Source organism: Arachis ipaensis, chromosome B1 (genome assembly GCF_059453495.1).
Source record: "Arachis ipaensis isolate K30076 ecotype BB chromosome B1, ASM5945349v1, whole genome shotgun sequence".
Lineage (NCBI taxonomy): Eukaryota > Viridiplantae > Streptophyta > Magnoliopsida > Fabales > Fabaceae > Arachis > Arachis ipaensis.
Window position 1 is genome coordinate 5,737,164 of NC_142436.1, and position 24,583 is coordinate 5,761,746.

General features: G+C 35.3%; 2 protein-coding genes, 1 non-coding gene and 1 pseudogene across 3 annotated transcripts; 3 read left to right on the forward strand and 1 right to left on the reverse strand.

Annotated features, from left to right (window-relative positions):
• Nucleotides 1-372: 372 nt before the first annotated feature.
• Nucleotides 373-836, reverse strand: LOC148575606 (uncharacterized; annotated as a pseudogene).
• Nucleotides 837-7,992: 7,156 nt separating this feature from the next.
• Nucleotides 7,993-8,064, forward strand: TRNAD-GUC (transfer RNA aspartic acid (anticodon GUC)). Its single transcript has one exon. It is a non-coding gene; the product is annotated as a tRNA-Asp (tRNA).
• Nucleotides 8,065-13,998: 5,934 nt separating this feature from the next.
• Nucleotides 13,999-15,318, forward strand: LOC107614815 (uncharacterized). Its single transcript, XM_016316948.2, has one exon. The coding sequence runs from the start codon at nt 13,999-14,001 to the stop codon at nt 15,316-15,318; it is 1,320 nt and encodes a 439-aa protein (XP_016172434.2).
• A 1,754-nt stretch (nt 15,319-17,072) lies between these two features.
• Nucleotides 17,073-23,328, forward strand: LOC107644968 (uncharacterized). The gene is made up of 3 exons (XM_021116472.2): nt 17,073-18,183; nt 20,485-21,383; nt 22,843-23,328. Exons 1-3 carry the CDS (start codon nt 17,100-17,102, stop codon nt 23,293-23,295), a joined length of 2,436 nt encoding a protein of 811 aa, XP_020972131.1. The 5' UTR covers nt 17,073-17,099; the 3' UTR covers nt 23,296-23,328.
• The last annotated feature ends 1,255 nt before the right edge of the window (nt 23,329-24,583 follow it).

Here is a 24,583-nt window from a genome sequence, read left to right on the forward strand (position 1 = left end):
AGCATGCTCTAATTACACTTTGTTGAATTTTACGCTTTGTTGAATTTTAATCATTTCTTTCTTATTTCTGACTTACTGCCTTTAATACATCATTCAGTTATTTTAACCGGTCAGTTCGATAAGATTGCGGCATCATGGGACTGATCACCCCGGGAGCCATCAAAATCGTGAAGCACCACACTGAACAGCTACGAAAATATGGCCATAATCCAAATGCTTAAACATAAAAGCCACTGGTTGGCTTCGTTTGTTGTCAGCATTTGACAAAACGGTAAATTGTTTTACATAAAACTACAAACTACTAGTTCAAAGTACATAACACAAAGCCACAACGGCAAAAGAGATAATACAAAATCCACAAGTCTTTACATTTCACTTCTTCGAGAGGTCGACAATCTTACCATCCTTGATGGTCTTGAAGGCGCTAACGGGCGAGACATCAAAGTCGGGAGCCAACAGCTTCACCTGCGCTTTAATCGCCTCCTCGGTGGCCCCAATGGAATTCCGGGCATGCTTCACAGTCTCCTTGTTTTTCTTCTTCAGTTCGGCAACCTCAACCTTAGCGGCATTTGCCAACGAGACAGCATTGTCGCGCTCCTTCTCCAACTCCTTCACCCGACCTTGAGCAACGTTGAGTTGACCCTTCAGAGTAAGCTCTCGCTTGGTAAATCGGGCAACTGTCACATCAGAAGTCTTCACCTTTTCTTCAGAAGTAGCCAGCTGCGCCTGCAGTAACTTCACTTTGATTTTTAACTTCTCCGCTTTCCTTGCTATGGTGGCAGCCCGGAGCAAGGTGCGATACACCCACTTGGCTTGGGAGGCAAGATCCCCACCATGAAAGAAGTCCTCTGTGCCGGGTAGGAGTTGGGAGTCAATAAAGTTTCCGGCATCAAAGTTCTTCTCCATTACGGTGAGAACTCCCTCAAGGCTCGAGGTCGGTTTCCTTTTCCTCAGATTATCAACGACGACGACCTTGGGTCCCGCCCCCTTTCCTCGACCTCTGGCCGGGGGATCGGACCGGTTCTTGTACCGACCACCTCCCCTTGGGGAGGTTGGGATTATACTTCAGCAACAGGGGAATGCGGCGCCTCATTGGCATGTGTGGTGGAGCTATCATCGCTGTCCCCAGGGAGGAACATCGAAAACCAGTTGTCAAGTCTGACCTGTTTGCCAGCCATTGACACTGAAACAAGGAAACACATAAGAGCTCGTTAAGTGGGATGCTAAATAAATAAATAAGTTGAGCATTAGAAATCAGGAAGCTACGACCAGCCGACTACTCATCTATGTAACCCATACCCATCTCGGGATCACCCATAAGAAGGTGTGGGTTAACGTTATTTTTGCCAAAAATAGCCAATAGTACATTGGCAACCTTTTTATTCTGTGGGGTCAGGCATTTGTAAGTCACTTTTGTGAATGCATTGGCCTCGGCCCCAAAGCTCCAGTAAGTCGGGATGTGGCGTTCTCCCTCCAAAGTTAACCAGAAGGGATACTGACCTTTGACGAATGGATTTTTGATGGTTTAGAATTTCACAAATGAAATCTCGTTGAAGTATAGTCTCTAAACCAACAATAATCCTTTCATGCAAAAATTTGTTTGTCACAAGTACAAACCCCTAAAATCTATAAACCGAAGTATTGGACCTCGGGTCGTTCTCCCTAGGAATTACAATGAAGTGTCTTGTTATTGGTTATGAGTTATTTTGGGGTTTTGGATAAGAAGCATGAAAAGTAAATGGCAATGAAAATAAACTAACAACTATAAAAAAGGCTCTTGACAAGGTATGAGAACTAGAAGTCCTATCCTAGTTATCCTTCTCAATTGTGATGAGAATTGTTCATTGCTACCACTTAGTTAACCCTTACTAAGTAAAGGAAAGTCAAGTGGATGAATCAATTTGATTCCTCAAGTCCTAATCAACTCCTAAGGAATGGCGAGTTTTAGAGGCATTCAAATCAATTAACAACTTCTAATTATCAATCAATCAAAGGAATTAGATAACTCAAGAGTCACTAATTACTCTACCATAGCCAAGAGGAACAAAATCTACACTAAAACTAAAAGAAGCATTTCAACAAACACATAGAGTGCAATAGAAGTAAACATTATTAATTGCAAGTATTGAAGGAATCTACAACTACAAAAGCAAGAGATCAACAATAGAAAAGCAAAGAAAGCACATTTATTATGAATTACCTCTTATTGAATTGAAAGAAAATGGAATGAACAATAGTAGATCTACAACAAAACATAAGAACAACATAGAGGAAATTACAATCAAAGGAATAGAAAAAGATTGAAGGTAACTACGAGGAATTGAGAGATAGAAGTAGAAGAACATGAATCTAAATCTAGACCTAAGAACTAAACCTAATCCTAATCCTAATTCTAGAGAGAAGTGAGAGCTTCTCTCTCTAGAAACTAACTCTCAAAACTACACTCACTAAAAAGTGATTAGTTTCAAGTCATCAAAATCCTAAGTGATAATGATGATGATGATGCCTTCCCCTTAATCCTTCATCCTTTTTTTCCTTTCCCTTAGCAATTTGGCGCCAAAAATGGGTTCAGAAACCCTCTCAAATCGCCAGGCACGTGTTGCATTAATGAGGTCATGTGCCAGCATCGGCGCGTGCGCGCATGGTACGCGTGTGCGTCCCTGGTCGATTCTGCAATGTGCGCGCGAGCGCCTTGTGCGCGTGCGCGTGCATGGCTGACTTTGCTTCTTTGACTTTTTATGCTTCTCTCCACTTGTATGCTTCCTTCCTTGCTTCCTCTGATCCATGCCTAGCCTATTTCAACCTGAGGTTACTAGCAAACACATCAAGGCATCTTATGGAATCAAATAGAAACTAGAATTCACCAAAATAAGGCTTAAAAAGCATGTTTTTACACTTAAGCACAATTATGGAAGAGATAACAAAACCATGCTAATTCTTAGGCTAAATGTGACAAAAGGTTATCAAAATGTTCTAAATTCAATGCAAAACAAACCGTCAAATTGGGGTTTGTCAACCTCCCCACACTTAAGCCTTAGCATGTCCTCATGCTAAAATAAGAAGGAACTAAGGGGTATGGCATTTATTGAATGCAACTAAACTATATGAGTCCTATCTAAATGCAACTATCTAAAGCAATTGGAAATGCTTAGTTCAAACAAATCAATTCCCAAGAGAGCATGTGTAAGTACAAGAGCTAAGTAATAAGGACCAAGTCCAAACCACAATTGTATTGAATTGTTAAAAAGAGTTCAAACTTGCAAGAATATAGATAATGTGGGTGAACACATGTGATTGAACTTTTGAACCCTCACCGGATGTGTATCCGCTCTATTCACTCAAGTGTTTAAGGGTTAATTCACTCAATTCTCTTCTAATCATGTTTTCCAAAATTTGATTTTCTTCTAACAATCAACATTTATTCAATGCATGCATACATTCATCATGAGGTCTTTCATTTAGGTTGTAATGGGGTTAGGGTCAAGGTAGGATCATTTATGGTCAAGTGGGCTAGGATTTGAATCTTTGATTAGCATAGACTTTCCCACCCAACCTATCTAATGACCTATACAAATGCGAGCTATTCTAACTACCCATTCTTCACTTTTTCTTACATACTCATGCATTTTCTTCTCATTTCTCAACACTTATGCATTGATTCTTAGTGAGCTTCACTTTGGGCATTTTGTCCCCTTTATTGCTTTTCTTTTTTTTTCCTATACACAATTTTTTTTTCTTTTCTTTTCATCATCATTTTTTTTTCTTTATATGTATGATTTTTTTTTTCTTTCAAACTAAATACGAGAACATCAATGCATAAGGTCTCTACATTTAATCAATACATGAACATGTGCCCAATTCCTAAACATAAAAGTGTATTGCCCCTTTTTATCCCATCCAATGTTCCCAAGCCTCACCAACTTTGAATAATAAAACACTCTCACTAGCCTAAGCCAATCAAGGATCCAAACAAGGACTTTTCATTGGTTTTCCGCCTTGGGCTTGTAATGAGCTAAAATAAGGATGAGTTGGTTAAGCATAGGCTCAAAATTGGCTAACAATGGAGAGTAAAAGGTTGGCTATTTGGGTAAGTGGCAAATGAAATAATGGCCTCAATCATATAAATGCACATACACAAGAATTAAACGGATATATAGAATCAAGCAAATTAAGGGTCATAATCATGGAAAGAGAACAATTTCACACAAGAATGGAAAATAGGTGGTTATAAAATGTAACCACATCAATAGGCTCAAGTCTCACAAGCTTGTGTTCTCAATTCAATACATGCTTCACAAGGTATGAAATTCAAGCAAGTTCAAAAATTCTCTTTCAATCAATTGGGTTAATGCCCTATATTTAAACTTCTTGAAAAATCTCAATGTTTGACTAAGCATTGTTGTGATTGAAAAGTTCAAAGATTTTCTTAGTTCACCCTTTCCTTTTTCACTCAACCAATTTCTTATGCAAAAAGGGTGACTAAATATTTGCAATCCAAAGTATGATTTCTAATCACAACTATGAACTAAAAACAAAGATAAACAAAGTGTATAAAAAAAAAGAATCCAACTAAAAGTACGGAATCTATCATCCAAAACATCTAAAAATATCCAAAAGCATCCAATAATATCTAGAAGCATCAAAATATCTAAAATCCAAAATAAGCAATAAAAGTATCCAAAGCAAACTAGAAATGCAAATGCATCAAAATATATACAAGGATGTGCAAAATGAGATAACTAGGCCGAAAAAGTTCACCGGTTCCCAAATAATGCTACCGGTGCCCTCCCCACACTTAAAACCAAGCATCGTCCTCGATGCTAAACCGGAGGATCAGTGGGAGGTACAACGATAGGCTCTGGCTCTAACTGTGGCTGTGGGACCGGCTGAGTCTCCTGTGTCTGAGGTGGTGCCTCCATGTGTGCTGGCTCTGTAGTGTCAGGGGCATCCTGCTGAGCTGGTGCCTCCGCGTCCTCCTCCTGATGATCCTACTCATCGGAGGCCAGAGAATCGGGAAGCGGAGGTAGCTCAACGCCCAGAGAGATAAGGGCCTGGTCCATCCGATCCAAACGGCGTCTGACATGGTGTCGCTCTCGCTCTAAGAACCGGAAGAGACGCTGGACCAGGAGATAGGTAGGCTCAGGTGCTGCTGGAGGGTCTGTAGATGGTGAAGGAGCTGCGGCTGTAGAAGAGGATGGGCCAGCTGCAGGGGCTGGTGGTGAAGGTGTCCCTATGACAGCCCTAGCCCGAGAGCGGCGGCTAGCAGGTGGCTTCTCGTGCACCCAAACACCCCAGGGGATAGTAATCTCCCTGTCATCTGCATCAGCTGGTGGTGGTCGCACATCATCATCTGACCACGGGACATCAGCCAAGGCTGCCATACTCGTGACCAATGTAGGAAACGGAAGTAGGCCACGAATATGCGCCCGCCACATGCACTGTCGGATAAGTCTAGGGAAGGAGACATCCTTCCATTCCATAACACACCCGATCAGCAGAAGCATCTCCATGGGGACCTCAGAAAAGTGGGTGGTAGGCAGGACGTAGTGGGTGAAGATCATCTGCCAAGTCCTGGCCTCCCTAGTCAAATGAGTGAATAACATCCCCTTTGGCTTGGTGTTGCTCGCATCCATAACCCATGAAGCCTCCGGTATCCCAATCACGCGCCGAAGCGCCTCATAATCAAAAGTCATGGTATGGATGGCTATCTCAGCCTGATGATGGGCACACTGGTCATGCGGGATGTGTCGGCAATGTAATGCCTCCCCAATGGCGGCCTCGGTGAGCATAATCTCTCTACCCCTCAGCTGAACTGAATCCAAGGTCGGACGGAAGAAGTTGCAGTAGAATTCCTTCACCCAAGATATATTAATGTCACCCAAATCCCGGTCAACAAAGTCAATACCTAACTCAAGGATCCGACCATTAATGCGCCGTCTCACATCATTAGGTAGGAGCAACTTCTTCTCAATATTTAGCTTCGTGGTTCGATATCTAGAGAACCGAAGCTCACAGTAGAGATTGGGGAATTTGCCAGGATTGGTAGAAGGCAACTGCTGATTCTCTTTATCCTCGTCCTGCAATGGATTCCTAGCATAGTTCTTGTAGATGGAAGGAATGGAGGGGGTAGAGTGTTTTCTCTTCTTGGAGGCGGTGGCTATGGCTTTGCCTTTATCCGTCATCCTAAAAAAGGTGATAGAATATATAAAACATTTAGCATGTAACAAAAAAAAAATGGTCAGGTCATAACAGACAAAGAACAATCATGATGTTGCAATGAATATGCAAAAGTGAACAAGTAAACCAAAAATTGCAAGCTTCATTAAAGTCAACAACTCACATTCACCAGGCAATAATATCATCATATAGTTGAAGGAATTTGTTAAAGATGGTTAAAGGTGAGTGGAAGTGGAAAGGTGAAAGGAGTTAGTAAGTTAGAAAAGTAGGCGAGTGATATGATGATATTTATGCGTAATGAAAAGAAAAGTTGTGGTTTATGTTCACGATGATTTTGCAAATCCGAGAAGTCAAAAAGGAAACGGAGATTATGCCCAAAACTGAAATAAAGATCAAAATGAAACTAATTTCTTTGAAAATCGGGCAGCATTCCGGCTTAAAATTGGACGTTCCCGGATAGCAAAATAGCATAATTGGCATGGAGAACAACATCAATTAGGCAAAGTAGTGGTTGTATGACATTCAGTCGACAAGGAATGCATAAAAACAATCCAAAATCAGCATACAACATTCAGAGAAACAGACAGCGAGTAAGCACATACGGAGCACTTATCAGGCCTAGAATCCTCTATCCAGCCCTAGCTACCTAACCGCAATTATTTCTATCTAACCTAACATGCAAAATTGGAATTTAGCTAATTAACATGAAATTCTAGGAAGTAACATAATTGAACAAATAAAAAGGGAAAATAGAAACAGAGATAGCAGAAATGGAGCAGGAACCTGGGAGCCGGGAAAACTGAAAATGGAAAAGGGGGGAACGACGATAGGGCAGCAGAGACAGATTGGCACCGCCGTGAACGGTGGCGCGGTGGTTCGAGAAACTGAAGGGTGGAGGGACGGCGATGGTGAGAGGGTGAGTCGGTCAGAGGAGTAAGAGAGAAGGGAAGAGAGAGAGAGAAAGGCGGTGATGGTGGCGCGGAGGCGGAGACGGTGGCGCGGTGGGAGTTCGGCCGGGAAGAGGAAGAGAGGAGTGAGAGAGAGAGAGAATGGGTGGTGGTGAGAGGGGGAAGAGAAGGTGATGATGAGGGGGGGCGAGTCGCCGACGGTGAAGATGGCGCGGCGGCGGCCGGTGTTGCTGCTGCGATGACAGTTGGGGCGAGGAGAAGAAGAAGATGAGGTTGGAGGTTGGGGTGCGCGACTGCGCAGTGTGCTTCGCGAGCTAGGGTTATCCCTATTTTTGAATTGGCACGCGCGCGCACCTTGCGCGTCCGCGCCCATTGAGAGAATGTGGACCCTACGCGTGCGCGTACAACGCGCTTAAGCGGGGATGAGCAGAAAGAGGAAAGGACGCGTGCGCGTACCGTGCGCGCACGCGTGCATGGAGTTGGGCCAGGGGCTTAGAGTTGGCCCAACTCAGGCCTAACTCTCTGGAGAATGGCCTGGGAGTCGCGCCACGAGGTTTGCACGCACGCGGCATATACGCGTCCGCGTGAATTGAGGGGGATGGAGATCCACGCGTGAGCGTACAGTGCGCGCTAACGTGGGGTGGCATATGAGGCAGGGGCGCGTGCGCGTACCATGCGCGCACGCGTACATGAGATTGGGCCTTAGGCTTAGAATGGGCTTGAGGCACGCCCAACTCTCTAGTCCATGGCCTAGTTTGGTGGCACCACGCAAGGACGTGCGCGCGGCAAGTGCGCGTCCGCGTACATTGACGAATTAGTGAAATGGCGCGCTGGCGCGATGCGTGCGCTCGCGCAGATGGGGTTGGGCCTGGGGTCTAGAGCTAGCCCAGAAATGGCTTAACTCTCTGTCGTTGTAGTATAGTGGTGAGTATTCCCGCCTGTCACGCGGGTGACCCGGGTTCGATCCCCGGCAACGGTGCCATTTTGACGAATGGATTTTTGATGGTTTAGAATTTCACAAATGAAATCTCGTTGAAGTATAGTCTCTAAACCAACAATAATCCTTTCATGCAAAAATTTGTTTGTCACAAGTACAAACCCCTAAAATCTATAAACCGAAGTATTGGACCTCGGGTCGTTCTCCCTAGGAATTACAATGAAGTGTCTTGTTATTGGTTATGAGTTATTTTGGGGTTTTGGATAAGAAGCATGAAAAGTAAATGGCAATGAAAATAAACTAACAACTATAAAAAAGGCTCTTGACAAGGTATGAGAACTAGAAGTCCTATCCTAGTTATCCTTCTCAATTGTGATGAGAATTGTTCATTGCTACCACTTAGTTAACCCTTACTAAGTAAAGGAAAGTCAAGTGGATGAATCAATTTGATTCCTCAAGTCCTAATCAACTCCTAAGGAATGGCGAGTTTTAGAGGCATTCAAATCAATTAACAACTTCTAATTATCAATCAATCAAAGGAATTAGATAACTCAAGAGTCACTAATTACTCTACCATAGCCAAGAGGAACAAAATCTACACTAAAACTAAAAGAAGCATTTCAACAAACACATAGAGTGCAATAGAAGTAAACATTATTAATTGCAAGTATTGAAGGAATCTACAACTACAAAAGCAAGAGATCAACAATAGAAAAGCAAAGAAAGCACATTTATTATGAATTACCTCTTATTGAATTGAAAGAAAATGGAATGAACAATAGTAGATCTACAACAAAATATAAGAACAACATAGAGGAAATTACAATCAAAGGAATAGAAAAAGATTGAAGGTAACTACGAGGAATTGAGAGATAGAAGTAGAAGAACATGAATCTAAATCTAGACCTAAGAACTAAACCTAATCCTAATCCTAATTCTAGAGAGAAGTGAGAGCTTCTCTCTCTAGAAACTAATTCTCAAAACTACACTCACTAAAAAGTGATTAGTTTCAAGTCATCAAAATCCTAAGTGATAATGATGATGATGATGCCTTCCCCTTAATCCTTCATCCTTTTTTTCCTTTCCCTTAGCAATTTGGCGCCAAAAATGGGTTCAGAAACCCTCTCAAATCGCCAGGCACGTGTTGCATTAATGAGGTCATGTGCCAGCATCGGCGCGTGCGCGTCCCTGGTCGATTCTGCAATGTGCGCGCGAGCGCCTTGTGCGCGTGCGCGTGCATGGCTGACTTTGCTTCTTTGACTTTTTATGCTTCTCTCCACTTGTATGCTTCCTTCCTTGCTTCCTCTGATCCATGCCTAGCCTATTTCAACCTGAGGTTACTAGCAAACACATCAAGGCATCTTATGGAATCAAACAGAAACTAGAATTCACCAAAATAAGGCTTAAAAAGCATGTTTTTACACTTAAGCACAATTATGGAAGAGATAACAAAACCATGCTAATTCTTAGGCTAAATGTGACAAAAGGTTATCAAAATGTTCTAAATTCAATGCAAAACAAACCGTCAAATTGGGGTTTGTCAACCTTCAACAGGCCGCACTTTAAAGTACTTCTCTTTGAAACCATGAAAAGAGTCTTTGAACAACCCGAAAATCCATCTACCCTGGGCCGTCCGGAAAGACATGTAACCCTTCTTGGCTTTCCCTTCCTTGGAGGGGTTCGTCAAGACAAAAAATCACAAGAAAACCTCCACTGAAACCGGTAGTTCGAGATATTCGTAGACCATCTCGAAGCATCGGATGGAGGCCCAACTGTTCGGGTGTAGCTGCGACGGCTTCACGTCACATCAGTTCAGTAGCACCAGTTGGAAGGGGGGGAAGGGCATGCGAACCCCCAGGCTGGTGAACATCACTTTGTACAACCAGATCCAATCAACAACCCGGGGGTGTTTAGATTAAGGTGGCATATTCGTTCCCGGTCCGTGGGAACAAACACGTCGTAGTGATCCTCCTCGGGACCTCCCCTGCACAACTGGTCGGTTTGACGAAACTTCGTGAGCTCCTCCAGAGTTATTTGCGAAGGAGTACCCTTCACATCTGATGTCACCCAGGCATACCGGTCCACAGGAGCCCTCGTAACAGGACGCTGTGCCATACCTACAGTGGGGGCACCACTTAGTCAATGAGTTCGGTAGGTCGGAGAACCGGGTAAGCCAGAACTAGCACTACGTGTCACAGTAAGTCTATCTACAGTTAAGCAAAATGAAAAAGGGCTAGAAATACGGTGGTAACCCCCCCTAAAAGCCTAGCTAAACAACGGCGTAATCCAAACAGATAGGCATACACAACCTATGAACTACAAAAGCAAAGCAGTGGCAACAACAACAATAGCGGCATTGGGATTGAGAAAGAAGTGCTTACCAGAAAAATTGTTGTCAAGAAAAGTTGGAAAAATCTAAGGGAATGCAGTTGAATTGGAAGCAGAGCAAGGCAATAGAATCTAGAGGGCTTGAAAGGGAGAATGAGAAGGAGCAGCGCAGGAGTAATTGAGAAATGAGAAAATGGAACGCGAAAGTGGGGGGAAAAAACTGGAAACTGAGGAATAACTGCCACTATAGGGAAGCGCGAAAGTCAGGGGTATAACAGACTTTTTCCCCAAGCTTTCAAATCAGTCATAATGGCATTAATGATAAGCACGGAGAACGAGGCGACGAATGACACTCCTTCGAAACGGATGAAACTCACTCGCGCGTAGGGGGCACGTCCCTATCACGAGCGGCTGACCCTGCGAGGACCCAACCAAAGAGAAAGTAGAATAGAACGCGCCAACAACGGCGTTCACGACCGTAGCTAGCGCGTTGGGGACACTGTTTCTGGCCCAGCCCAGCTGGTCCAATGTCCCGGCCCGTTCGGCCGACCCGACGGGTATACAAAACCCGAATCGGGAGGGAACCCAAGACACTTCCTCCCCTCCCGCAAGGTATATGACAGCTAGGAAAGGAAGTTTCCTGGAAGGTGGATCTGATCCCGAAGGACCCGCCCTAGGTGCAGACTATATAAGGGGAGGGCCCTACCCCTCCCCCGAGGTACGTCACCTAACCCTCACTTTTTCTGCCACATTGTACGGATTCTGACTTGAACGTCGGAGTCCCTTTTGCAGGTGGCTCCCCCCTCATCACACCATCAGCCCGGGAGATCGTGAAACTCCTTTCCTCTCTCTTCAACGTTTGCCCGGGAGGTCCAATCACGCACGAGCAACCCACATCCGGGTCCCCTGTCCCCCCGTATACACAGCATCTCCGACCCGTTTAGGAACCAACCGACCGAACAAAAAATTATTTTACTAAATATAACTATTATTGTTTATATTTGTTAAAAATTATTTTTAATTTGATTTATTAAATATAAATATTATTGTTTTTAGTAAAAACTATTTTTCAAAAATCATTTTTAATAAATTATTTTTAAAATGTAAAAATTTTAAACTACTTTTAAAATATAAAAATTTTTCCAAACTGATATTATTCTTATTTTACTATTTTTTTTTTTAAATATAAACAATCAAAGAAAAAAATTACCTAAAACCATGGATTCTAAATTTCTAATTGTGAAAGAGTTATAGCAAAAAATTTAAAAGTACCAAAGATAATAATAAGGTAAAAAAAAAAGAATTCTATCCTTAAGAGCAACTCCAATGGGTATATGTTGAGGTCCTGTTTCTGACAAAAGGGGAACTGGAACTGTTGGAGCAAAATAGAGTGGGGACCTTGCACAAGGACACCGATGGGACAAAGCCCCTCTTAACGGGACTGAGAGCAATAAATAATAACTTGTCATTTGGCAAGTTATTATTTAAATAAATAATTATATAAAATTTTAATTAATTATATTAAAATAAATAATTATATTAAATAATTAAATAATAATTAATTTAATAATAATTATAATAATTAATTATATTAAGTAATTATATTTTTATTTAATTAATGATTTATATTAATTATTTATATCAAAAATAATATTAAATATTATTTATATTTATATTATTATATTAAATTAGCCGTTGTAAAAATAACCGTTGCACAAATAGCCGTTAGAAACTAGCCGTTACTATGTTACCATTATTATTAATAAATTAATATTTTTTTACTCTATATATACCACTTAGATACACTTGTATTCTCACACTCTCTACTACTCTTCTTCATCTTCTTCCAAGTTTACAAAATCAAAATTCTGCTACTATTATTTTTTGTTCGAAAAAATGGATCCAAACCAACTCAACTCTTTCTTCAATTACTTACAAAACTTTCCTCAAATTCCAAATACCCAACAATCTCAAACCTCAAACTCTCAAGTTCCAAATCAAAACTTCATACTACCAAATACATTTCAAAATCCAAATCCACAAAATCTCTCTAATTTCAATTTTTGAAACTCCTTATAATAATCAATTTCATATATTCCAACCGCAAAATCAAAATTCAGAAACACCCCATTTTCCATTTTCATCCATATTTAACCCCTCTATCGGAAATGTTACTCCAACTTCTTTGCCGTTTCCAACTCAATTCAGTGCATCAAGACATAACTCATCTGGTGTTGGTGACTCTTCTAACCCATCCTCTCAGACTCCTATACAATCTAGTCCAAATTCGCAATATTCAGATTTTGCCAACCCTCGTGGATTAGATGCTATCGACCTTAATGATGATGATAATATTGAAGATCGGAGGCAAGATAGTATTCAACACTAGCATTGGAAAGAGGATGAGATGCTGATCAGTGGATGGTTAAATGTTTCAACTGACCCTGTAGTTGGTACCGATCAAAAGGGGGAAACATTTTGGAGTCGAATTCATAGCTATTGTGTAGAATTTTACACCGACATGACAAGGGGGTAGTTGCATGTAAGAAACGATGGTATAAGATCAACAAGGCTGTTGCACAATTTGCTGGTTGCTACGATCAAGCTAGTCGAAACATAAGGAGTGGTTCGAACGCTGATGATATAAAGGAGTTGGCTTATAAACTTTATTCCACAAATTATGGTCAAAAGTTCACTTTTGAGAGGCATTGGAACATGCTTCGGTTGGAGCAAAAATAGAGAAGGCAACTACCTACACAGAGTGGCGGCTCAAAGAGAACCAAGGTTAGTGCAACAAGAGCATACTCATCCTCATCAAACCCAGAAACACCGTTGGCTGACGAACCCGGTGTGGACTCTCCCGTTCGCCCACAAGGATCAAAGAAGAGCAAGCGAAGAGGTAAGGGAAAAGCACAGATGTCTGAAGATTTTAGCGAAAGAAAATTATTGGTTGTCAAAAAATTATCTCTCATGGAAGATATTAAGAATGTTAGAGAAAAGGAACTAATGGAAAGGGAAAAAGAAAGAGAAGAGGAGAAGGAACATAGAGCAAAGATAATGGCAATCAAAGAGAAGGAGTTACAAATTCAAGCGGCAATGAAAGAACAAGAATTACAAACTCAGAGGTATATTAAAGAAATGGAGATAAAAGCAAAAGAAAGGGAAATGGATATGCAAATACTTAATGCTGACACGTCTACAATGAGTGAGAAACGACGAGCTCTTCATGAGATTGCATGTGAGAAAATAATGGTCAAGTGGTTTACTTAATGGTTCCTTGTATTCGTAGAGTTATGTAGTATGTTCTTATTTATTTATTGCGTATTACTGGTATGTGATGTAGTTTGTTTTATTTATTTCTGATGTAAGTTTTTAAATTAGTCAATATTATTGTGTCGTTATTGTTCATGAAAGTGACCGTTGCAAAACTAGCCGTTAATTAGCCGTTAAGTAGCCGTTAAGGAAAACTAGCCGTTGCAAAACTAGCCGTTGCAAAAGTAGCCGTTGCAAAATTAGCCGTTACAAAATTAGCCGTTAAGGTACTTATTGCAGACACACTTATAAATATCAACTATCAATGACTCCACAACTCCACTTCAACTCTTTGTTTCTCACCTCGACAGAGAACTAAAAATTACATTTCTCCATATGGCTAGAAATTTTGATGATATGTTCAATGAGGCTTTGTATGGCAAAAGAAGATGGCAAGATAACACACTCATAGATAATTGGATCGATGAGTATTTACTCGAAGATTCAGAAGAAGAAGATATCGATAGAAGCCCTATCCCAATTACTCGTAGATGGATCAACAGAGATCGAGAAGCAGGACATGATCGCCTTTTCCAAGATTACTTTGCAGATGAACCGGTGTATAATGCTGACATTTTTCGACGGAGATTTCGAATGAGAAGAGATGTGTTCCTTCGGATAGTAGACGCTCTCTCAAACGTCTATCCGTATTTCCAACAGAGGGTTGATGCAACTGGAAGAAGAGGCTTGTCGCCACTTCAGAAATGTACCACTGCGATACGGATGTTAGCATATGGCGTAGCAGCTGATGCTGTTGATGATTATGTGCGCATAGGTGAGAGCACTACAATTGAATGCTTGGAAAAATTTGTTGAATGTGTCATTTCCGTGTTCCAGGATGAATACTTGCGAAAACCCAATCCAAATAACGTACAACGCCTGCTACAAATGGCGGAGGGTCGTGGCTTCCCTGGCATGTTGGGTAGCATTGACTGCGTGCATTGGCAATGGAAAAATTGTCCAAAGGCGTGGAAAGGTATGTACATGAGTGGTTATCGTGGGGTTGCAACCATAGTACTTGAGGTTGTAGCATCTTCAGACCTTTGGATATGGCATGCGTTCTTTGGAGTTTCTGGTTCAAATAATGATATCAACGTGTTAGATCGTTCTCCAGTGTTTAATGATATTCTAAATGACCGTGCTCCGGAGGTAAATTATACTATTAATGGTAATAATTATACAATGGGATACTATTTAGCAGATGGTATTTATCCTGAATGGGCCACATTTGTCAAATCAATCTCAAAGCCACAAGGTGAGAAACGCAAGTTATTTGCACAATACCAAGAAGGGCAAAGAAAAGATGTGGAACGAGTATTCGGAGTGTTGCAAGCACGCTTTGCAATTATACGTGGTCCAGCTCGTTTTTGGGAAAAGAAAAAGCTTGCCAACATAATGAGAGCTTGTATTATATTGCATAATATGATTGTTGAGGATGAAAGAAACAGCTATGTAGGAAATTTTGCTCAAGGCTTAGAGTATGATGATGTTGAAAATGGCTTATCACAACCTCAGCTGGGAGAGGAAGATTTTGCACCATACCATCAATTTCTCCAAAAAAATGCCCAACTTCGAAATAGGCAGCAGCATAGACAATTGAAGGAGGACTTGATTGAACACATATGGCAATTTCACAATGCTTGTTGTCAACTATAGAGTTTAATTATGTTTTCCTTTGTATTAAGTAATTTTACAAATTAGTGTAACCCCAAATTCATCTATTGTGTATTATTGTTATATATGAATTTATTTAATATTAATATCTTTTAATAGTGAATTATTTTTAAATTTAAATATTTAAATTACATTATTAAAAAAAATTAATTATATTGATTATAAGTATTTTAATTAATTAATTAAGTAGGACCACAACAAGGACTAAAGTTAGTTCCTCCTAATGGAGAAGAGAGAGATGTTTTGAATTTCTATTTACTGTTTATGACGTAAAAGCTGATGTGGAGTTACTTTTTATGACAGGTGGACCATAAATAGGAACTGGGATGAGTTTCCTACTGGAGATGGTCTAATGTATAATTGTATATATCGAGGACTGAAACGAAACGTTAATGAAAAGGAAGAGACAGAGGAATAATTTATTTTTTTAATTCATTTTATTTTTTGTGTATTTTTAATGAAGATTTGAAATAGATTATGAAATTTGATAAATTTAAACTTCTTTAAAATTGTTTAGAATTTTTAATGTAATAATTTAATTATATTTAAATTTTATGTGATCTTTTTAACGCTTTATATATTTTATTTTTATAGACCATAAATTATATTCAGATAGAAAAGATATCATTTAAAAAAAAGGAAAGCATCACGTTCAAGGCTATATGGGAGACCAATAATATGAAAAATATAAGATATCCATTGATATGTCTTTGGAGCGATAAATAAATTATGAACAGTTGTTAATATAAGATATTTGCATTATCAGTAGTGTTAGGGAAACAACATATTTTATAATTTATAATTATTAATTAGTTATTATTAATATTTTTAATGATATAAAATTATATCTAATAATGTGAGATTATATACTCTTTTTTTTAATAGTTAAATATTGATTAAATTTTAATAAAAATACTGGTTTCTAAAACTTTCTCTTATACTATTGCCATTCCGTTTGATAAGTAAATGAAAATAAAAAATTAGTTTTTATACCATACAAAAAGTATATGAGAAAATGATACAAATATAATTTCATGATGTTAAATTGCATTCGAAATCTTCCTTTTTGTTCTAAATAAAAAATAAAAGTAAAATTGAACCCACATGTTGGTTTATTCTATCCAAACCACAAACAAACAAAAACTCCTTATAGTGGCGTCACTAAAATGAAAGGAAATAATACATAGTAAATAATTAATGCTCCCAAATAATAGGATCCTATGAACTTTTCAACCAAACAAGTTTCCTTAAAAAAACACAAATTAACTAAATTGTTAGATTTCAATGGCTAACCATTCATTAGGGAACATCAAGCATTTGTTTATTGTTGACCACCATTTGGGGGGTCTAATTGGCATTCTTTCTGCATCTCTCTCCTTCAATTTTCTAGATGATTTCTGTGTGAGCCTAATGCAAAATCATAATCAATAATTCAATTTTATTAGCCATCATTGTTCTACAAAATTGTTCTTCAATTACAACCCCATTTTACATTTTAGCTTCTCATGAAAAGACCAATTACTTATTAGTAATTGTTCTTGGATTCTCCTTCCTTGGTGTAGAAAAAAGCCACATCTCTTTTTTTTTTTAGTGGGGTTTGTAATTTTTTTTCACCCACCACTATGATCATTAGAATTACTTTTTATTATCCAGTATAATCAACAACATGCCCACAATTTGAGTTTTCCATAGTTTGATTTTTGTGACAAGTATTTTAGTTTAATTTGTTTCCTTTCACTAACATTTAAATCAAATTAATAAAAATGGGTTCAAAGGTAAAGGAAATGCCACTCAAACTTTTCCAAAAGGTTGGTTATTCAAGTAAGTCTAGTTACACATTTGCAAAAAAACATCCTTTTCTTTCAGGTGCTACCTTGATCTTCTTTATCCTATACATGTTCCTTTCTTACATTTATAATTTCTTGGCTTACTTGTCACCTTTTCTTGCATGTGCTATAATCTTTTTACAAATCTTTTGGAGTTCCGAGCAAACTCAATTCAAATATGTCAAGAAAGATGAGGAAAATTCACAATCAAAAAAGATAGAATCAAAACCAAAGATACCATTAGGTAGTAGACCTAGAAGGGAGCTTCTTTATAAGTATCCCTCGCAAAATGCCACAAGCAGAAGGAGAAATTTTAGAGGAAAAAGATTGGATGTGTATGGAGGCCTAGAAGAAAAGGCCAAGGACTTAAACGCCGCGTTTTATAACGAATTCACCTCGAAAAGCAAGCCTCCTAGGAAGCAAGCATCGAGATTCGAACCGTCCATGCGCGAATTAGTTGAAGGTAGTTCAGAGATAGAAACAGAGAAGATTGAAGAGGACGAAGACGACGAAGAGACGCAAGAGGAAAACAAGAAAGCTATAGAATGGACGGAAGACGATCAAAGGAACTTCATGGATCTTGGAAAGTCAGATTTGGAGAGAAACAAAAGGTTAGAGAATCTTATAGCTAAAAGAAAACGTAGAAAAAATTTTAGATTCCACCCTGACACAAAGAAGAATGGCTTGGATGATAAGAAATCAGCAATGCCGCCAAGAAATCTTATTTCACCAGTGGTTGTTTCAAGAGATAATTATTTTGACAAAAATGTCCCTGGTTCTGCACCTTCGGTTATGCCAAGAAGCCCATATGACATTCCCTATGATCCTTTTGAGGAGAAAATGGATCTGAGTGGAGGTAGTTTCTCTCAAGATTTTGTTATTAGAGCAGAGGAGATGCCTTCTAGTAGGCATGGAAGCTTTAGTAGCCCTCAATTACCTCAAGAAGAACATGAAGCTATGGATCCCAACCATGTCTATGGTAGTGGCAGTAATTCACACCCAAAATTTAGACAACTTCCAGGTGACAAACATATACTGCTCTCTTTCTCTTCATCTTTGCTTTTGCGATTTCATTTTTTGTTTCTTCTTTTCATTTTTCAATACCTTTTAGCAAAGGAGGAAGAAGAAACACTCATAAGAATAAAACATAGGTTAAATTATTATGCTAATTTTTATAATTTTATTAAATTTATATTTCAGTCTTTATATTTTAAAAATTTTTAATTGAGTCTTTATATTAATTTTAAATTTGTGATTTTAATTTTTTTTTTTTTGTATTTAGTATGTATGGTATGTACATTTTTAATATGTATTATGTGAGTATGCATCTTTGTATTTTAGTTTTTCGGTAAAAATATTTTTTATATATTCTTTTTCAAAAATACTATTTGTACACCAAAATCAGTCACCAATATATTTATGTATAAATACATGTGTGGTTTAATTTATTTTCATTATGTATTTATATTTTAGCATGTATTTTATATGGATGGCTGACTTTGATAGTTGATTTTAATGTACACGTAGCATAACTAATTTTTTTTATGTCTCAAACTATATGAGTGGAATTAAAAATCAAACCTATTTTAATCTGATTTATATATATTTTTAACATGAGATTCTCGTTAGAACTGAAACAGATGGGATATTTTAATAGCAAAGCATGTTAAGAGCAGATTTAGTTTGAGTTTTTATTTTTAGTATTTTTTATTTTTAAAATTTTGTGAAAAAAATAGAATGTAAAAATAAAAAACATAATTTTATTGTTTTTATTTATTTTATAAAATTCATAAAATAAAAAATACTGAAAGTGGAAATAGAAAACAAAAATCCAAATCAAATGTACCATGTTCGAGCAAGCAATACTTTTTTTAAAAAAACATTATACCATTTTTAGTATATTATTTAATATATATATATATATTATTAAAAAAATTTACTTTATATATGTCACTTCTTATGAATCCATCTTAATACTAAAGTCTATCTAGTTTACTGAAATTTTTTGAGAGAGTGTTTGTGTTTGAAAAATAAAAACATTAAAAGATATTTTTAAAAACATGTACAAAGATATTTTTCAAAGTGAGTAAATATTTTTTAAAATAAAAAATTTAATATAATTTATATATTAATAAATATCTTTATGATATTTATGTCTATTAAAAATATTTTAAAATATTAAAAATAATTTTATCAAACACAACTTTTATAATTTATATTTATTAAAAGTCGTTTTTTTAGCATACCCACCTAAAAGTAGAAGGACTTCACATTTTTCTTAACGAACAAAAAGAATTATTATTTTTTATTAACAATTAATTAGTAATATTTAAGTGTGAATTAAATATATAAAATTAAATTTTTAGATTAAAATTTGATTTAGTAAAGTTTTTTTAAAGAGGTGTTTGTACTTTTTAAAAGCACAAGCTCCTCATTTTGTATTTAATAAATCTTAAAGACTATGTGTTTGAATTTGGGCTTTTAAAAGATCGCAATACTTTTAAAAGTAACTAAGGTGAAACTTTTTAAAGTTGGCTGGTATTTTTTAAAATTTAAAAGTCTAATATAACCTCATATATTAACTAATTTTCAAATTTAACGCTTAAATTTATATCTTTTATAGTATTTTTAAATTTTAAAAGTTATTTTACCAAACATAATTATTGTTGCTTGTATTTATTAAAAGTCATTTCTAATTTGATTTATCAAACATAAATGCTACACTTTTTAAAAAATTATCTTTTAAAAACTAATTTTTATAAACTATTTTTAAAAAGTAAAAATTTTACCAAAATCTAAAAAAATATTAAATTATTAACTAAAAATACTAATAAATATAAATTAAAATAGTTGATTTTTAAACTTTTTTCTATTAAAAATATAATATTAGTTAAACTCTAAATTTTAAATCCCAATTCATAACAAAAAAATGTGGTCCAAAATATTAGCTAAATTAATAAATAATATGTGAAAACTCACATGTATTTATTTTTATATAAAATTGATAGTTAAAAATCATTAAACATAATAAAAAATTATTGATGACTAACAATTTTTAGTATTTTTTACCAATACAAATATTAAATTATTTTTATTAAATAAATTTTATTAATTTATGTGTATAAATTCTAAAAAATATAAATATAAATTGTATTAATTTATTTGAACTATATATTTTTTACAAACAAAATTCTTATAAATATAAATACAAATTATTACTAATTAAATACTAATAAAAATAATAATATTTAGTAACCATCCAAATTATTTAGCTAAAAAATATTGGCATTAAAATTTCTCTTGCATGTGACAACACTTGCAGATAAAGGAAGTCACGATTGGTTAGTTGACCAGTTAATGTGCACTGCTGCTGAAGCTGCGAAAAATAGTGGAATCATGGATGATCAAACACCAAATCCAATGAAAACCGGAGAAGACGAAACAACACAAGAAGCTGATGCAAAAATCCAAAGCAATAATAACATCACAGCAACCATGAAAGATGAGAAAGCAGAAGAAAATGGTAATAATTATGATCAAACAAAATCCATAGCATCAGATCAAACAAGAAAGCATCTCCCCGGATACAGCAGTAATAAGCCTCCCGGTAGGCTCCTCTATTTCTCCCTCCCAAATAACTCCGCCGCAACTGCAACCGCAACCGCAAACGCCGCCGCAGAAAATGGATACGAGAACTTTCCATCTCCGATTAGTAAGAGACATGAAGCGATCTTTTTCAGTGATCGGCGGAATATTCTGAATAACTGTCATACACCGACGTATTCCATAGCGTCAGATCTACAAGTGGAGGTTTCCGAGGTCGGTTCGCTGGCGTCAACGGTTGATGAGAACGGTGAGAGTGGTGGTGATGAGTCATCGTCGGCGGAGGAGTCTTCCGATGAGAGAGAGTCGTCGGTGTTATACGACGGGGACATTGACAGAGATGTTAGTTCTGGAAGTGAAGAGCTGTGGGGAGCGTCGTTTCATGGCAATAAACAGCAGTCACAACAAGGTGGAGTGAATGATAATGGAGATGAAAAGGAAGATGTGATGATGATGGTGGCTTCAACATCCACTGCTGTTGGAGGAAGTGAAGCACCTCGACCAGCTTCTTCTTCTTCTTCTTCAAGTTCTTCTTCTTCCTCACCGTCAAAGCAATTGACACGTGGCAGGTCTATGGAGGATTTGTCTTACAATGACACACAAGCACAAGTGTCTCCGGTAAGAATCAATTTCCTCCTATTATCTATTCAAAACCCTATTATATTCTTCTTCCAATTTTATCTTTATCAAGTAGTATTCTTAAATTTTATGGTGAAATAAAAATATTCTACCAATAGAAAAAAAATTAACCAATGCTATATGACCAGCTTGATTAGCAATAATTTAGATATATATATATATTTATACAATAATTTTACACAAAACAATATATAATTTATATTTATATTTATTAAAATTTATACATATAAATTAATAAAATTTATTTTTTTAAAATAATTTAGTGTTGGTGTTAGTTAAATAATAACAAAAAAATTGAAAATTACTGTCCCTAAAAATTTCTCAAAAAATTTATCACTAAATTATTTAAGTGAATTTTTATAAAAATATCTTTTTTCAAGTGATTTTTTATAAAAAATCTTTTCAATAATAATAATAATTTTATATTTAAAAATTTCATATAAAAATATTTTTTTATCAAATAATTATGTTTTGGTACGATAATATAAAATTATTTTTTTATTTATTTATAATGTTAAAAATAATTTTTAAGTAAAAAAAGTGTAAATTATAATTTTTCGATTTTTTTATTTTTTTAATATTTTTATTTTACTACTAAAATTTTATCAAACAGATTAAAAAAAATATTTTTGATTGAAATAAGACTTTTTTTAACAACTTAATATTACCCAAACATTCTCTACGTGTATTTGTATAGAAATTAGAAAGGATCAATATTTTAGTGTTGAAAACATTATTTATATACACAGTAAAAATTAACTATTAATTCTATTATGATATATTTGTGTATAATTATACGTGTTATTTAACTTATTTTTAATATTTATTTTATATTTTAATATATATTTTATATCGATAACAAATTTGATAATTGATTATATATATAACATGATCGAAATAAGAGAATTGACTAATAATATTAATCCAAATATAAGACGTAAATAAAAAGTATTAATCATCTAATATTTCTCAATATTTATACATATTTTTCATATTTTTTAACAAAATAATCCATTACTAATTAAAATAATCAAACTTATATATCAGCATAACCAAAATCTTATTCATTCAATGTGATAACCAAAATATTATTCTTTCATAGGTCAAATCTCATTAATTTAATATATGTGTAATATATTTCTATTTTTTATATGAGAATTCAGTGACACATAATTATTTCATTTTGTTTACCATCCATCATGTTTAAATTCACTTAAATTAACATTTATTTTAAAACAGATGTAGTAAAATAAGAGGCCAGGAGAATAATATTATGATTTGTAAGATATGAATTGATCATTACTATCTATTTCTACGGTAATCTTTTTGTTCATAAATGAAAAATTATGGTCACCATTTTTGCAAGTACTTTTTTTTTCTTGATTAGAATATTCAAATTCCATTTTTCTTAAAAAAAAAATTTTTATTTTGCATCCAGCAGGAGGAGGAATGGAGCAATAATAACTTGGGAGGGAATAATAATTTAATAAATGGAGTCATCAATAATTTGAATAACTTAATACGAGCCAATGAGCAATATAACATAGAGAACTCATCACAAAGCAATGAAGATCATAGCATGTTATTATCAGTTGCGAGGCAAGAATCAATAGATGAAAACTTAATCTTCTCAATTGCATCATCACCAAGATCTGTGTTACCTGAGAAGACCATGTCAGATGATGTTTCATCACCATCAGCTTTTGATCAACATGATGAGGTGCATGCAAATAATAATGCTCATCACCAATTATCAACCATGGAAGATTTGGGACAAGAAACTTCAAACATTGATGAACTTCCATTTAACACCACCACCATCCCACAAGCCAATCTACCTTTGAGGGAGGATTCAACTCATGAATCACATGATTTTCAATTGCAAGTATGAATCTTGGGGCTAAATGTTTATTTTTGTTTTTAACTTCAACTTTTTTTTTTATATCTATATTACAAACTTAATTAGTCAATCACATATGACTTTTCTTAGCATAGATAAAATGATATATATATATATATGCATGCCAATGTACAAATGGAGAAATGTCTTATTCAAAAAATGTAATATAGATAATTTAATTTAATAATTATATTAGTGATTGATTTTACGATTTGAATTTGACTTTGGAGACAAGCCGACTGTTGCTTTAAATAAAGTATATCTAAAAGTTAAATACAATAAAAATATAAAATAAATACATTAATATTCGAATTGGTCTTTGGAGTAAATGGTGATGTTAGATAGGCAAAGATTAATTACAATATAGAAATGTCACGTAAAAATTCTTATTCTCTTGATAAGTAAGTAACATACATCTTCTTATCACTCATTCTCTTTATCATTCATCTTTTTTCTGCATATTTAGAGTTATTAATGTTCTTTCCAAAATCAATTTCAGTTTCTTCTAAATCAAATCCCTAATATCTCTCAATCACATTATTACCCATTAAAATACAAATTTTCTATAGAAATTATAGAGATTAAATTAAAAAATTTTAACAATTTCTACTATACAATTCATATTTAACATATAGGCTATTAAAAAATAAAAAATAAAAAATAAAATATAAACAAAAATTAAAAAATAATTTTTTAAAAATAATTATTAATTCGTTATATTAAAATCAATAAATAAGCATACATATGAATATTAAATAAAAAATATTAAAATAATTAAAATTATGACCTATTAGTGCACATATGAGATCATTTGAAGAATACAATAAGATGCATAATTTAAAATTTGATAATATTAATTATAGACATCATATGTATGAAATTATGAATACAAAATTATGGATGTAATTAATATAAAATTATGGATGTTATATGTATGAATTTATGGATGTTATGAGTAAATTTATCAATTGAATAAATTAATTTAAGAATTTGACATTTTTTCAAATTCAATTATGATAAAATTTAAAAATATCTATGTTAATTTGATAGTTACTTATGCAATAACTAAAAAATGATATGTGTATGGATGTAATATCTAATAAACATGAATTTAATTTTTAGATGTTAGTTGTATGTAATTATAGATATTATATATATGAACTTATGAATGTTATGTGTATAAACTTAGTTAGTATAGTATAATTATAAATGCACATAAAAACACACAAAAAATTAAATTAGTTTATTATCATACCTCATCAAAGTTAGTGTGGTTTTT

What these genes read in the sequence shown, in the direction of transcription:
- LOC107614815 (XM_016316948.2), top strand. Translation starts at nt 13,999, where the DNA reads ATGGCTAGAAATTTTGATGATATGTTCAATGAGGCTTTGTATGGCAAA.
- LOC107644968 (XM_021116472.2), top strand. Translation starts at nt 17,100, where the DNA reads ATGGGTTCAAAGGTAAAGGAAATGCCACTCAAACTTTTCCAAAAGGTT. An exon ending in AAAATTTAGACAACTTCCAG is followed by an intron (nt 18,184 to 20,484) that starts GTGACAAACATA and finishes CAACACTTGCAG; the next exon opens with ATAAAGGAAGTCACGATTGG. An exon ending in CACAAGCACAAGTGTCTCCG is followed by an intron (nt 21,384 to 22,842) that starts GTAAGAATCAAT and finishes TTTTGCATCCAG; the next exon opens with CAGGAGGAGGAATGGAGCAA.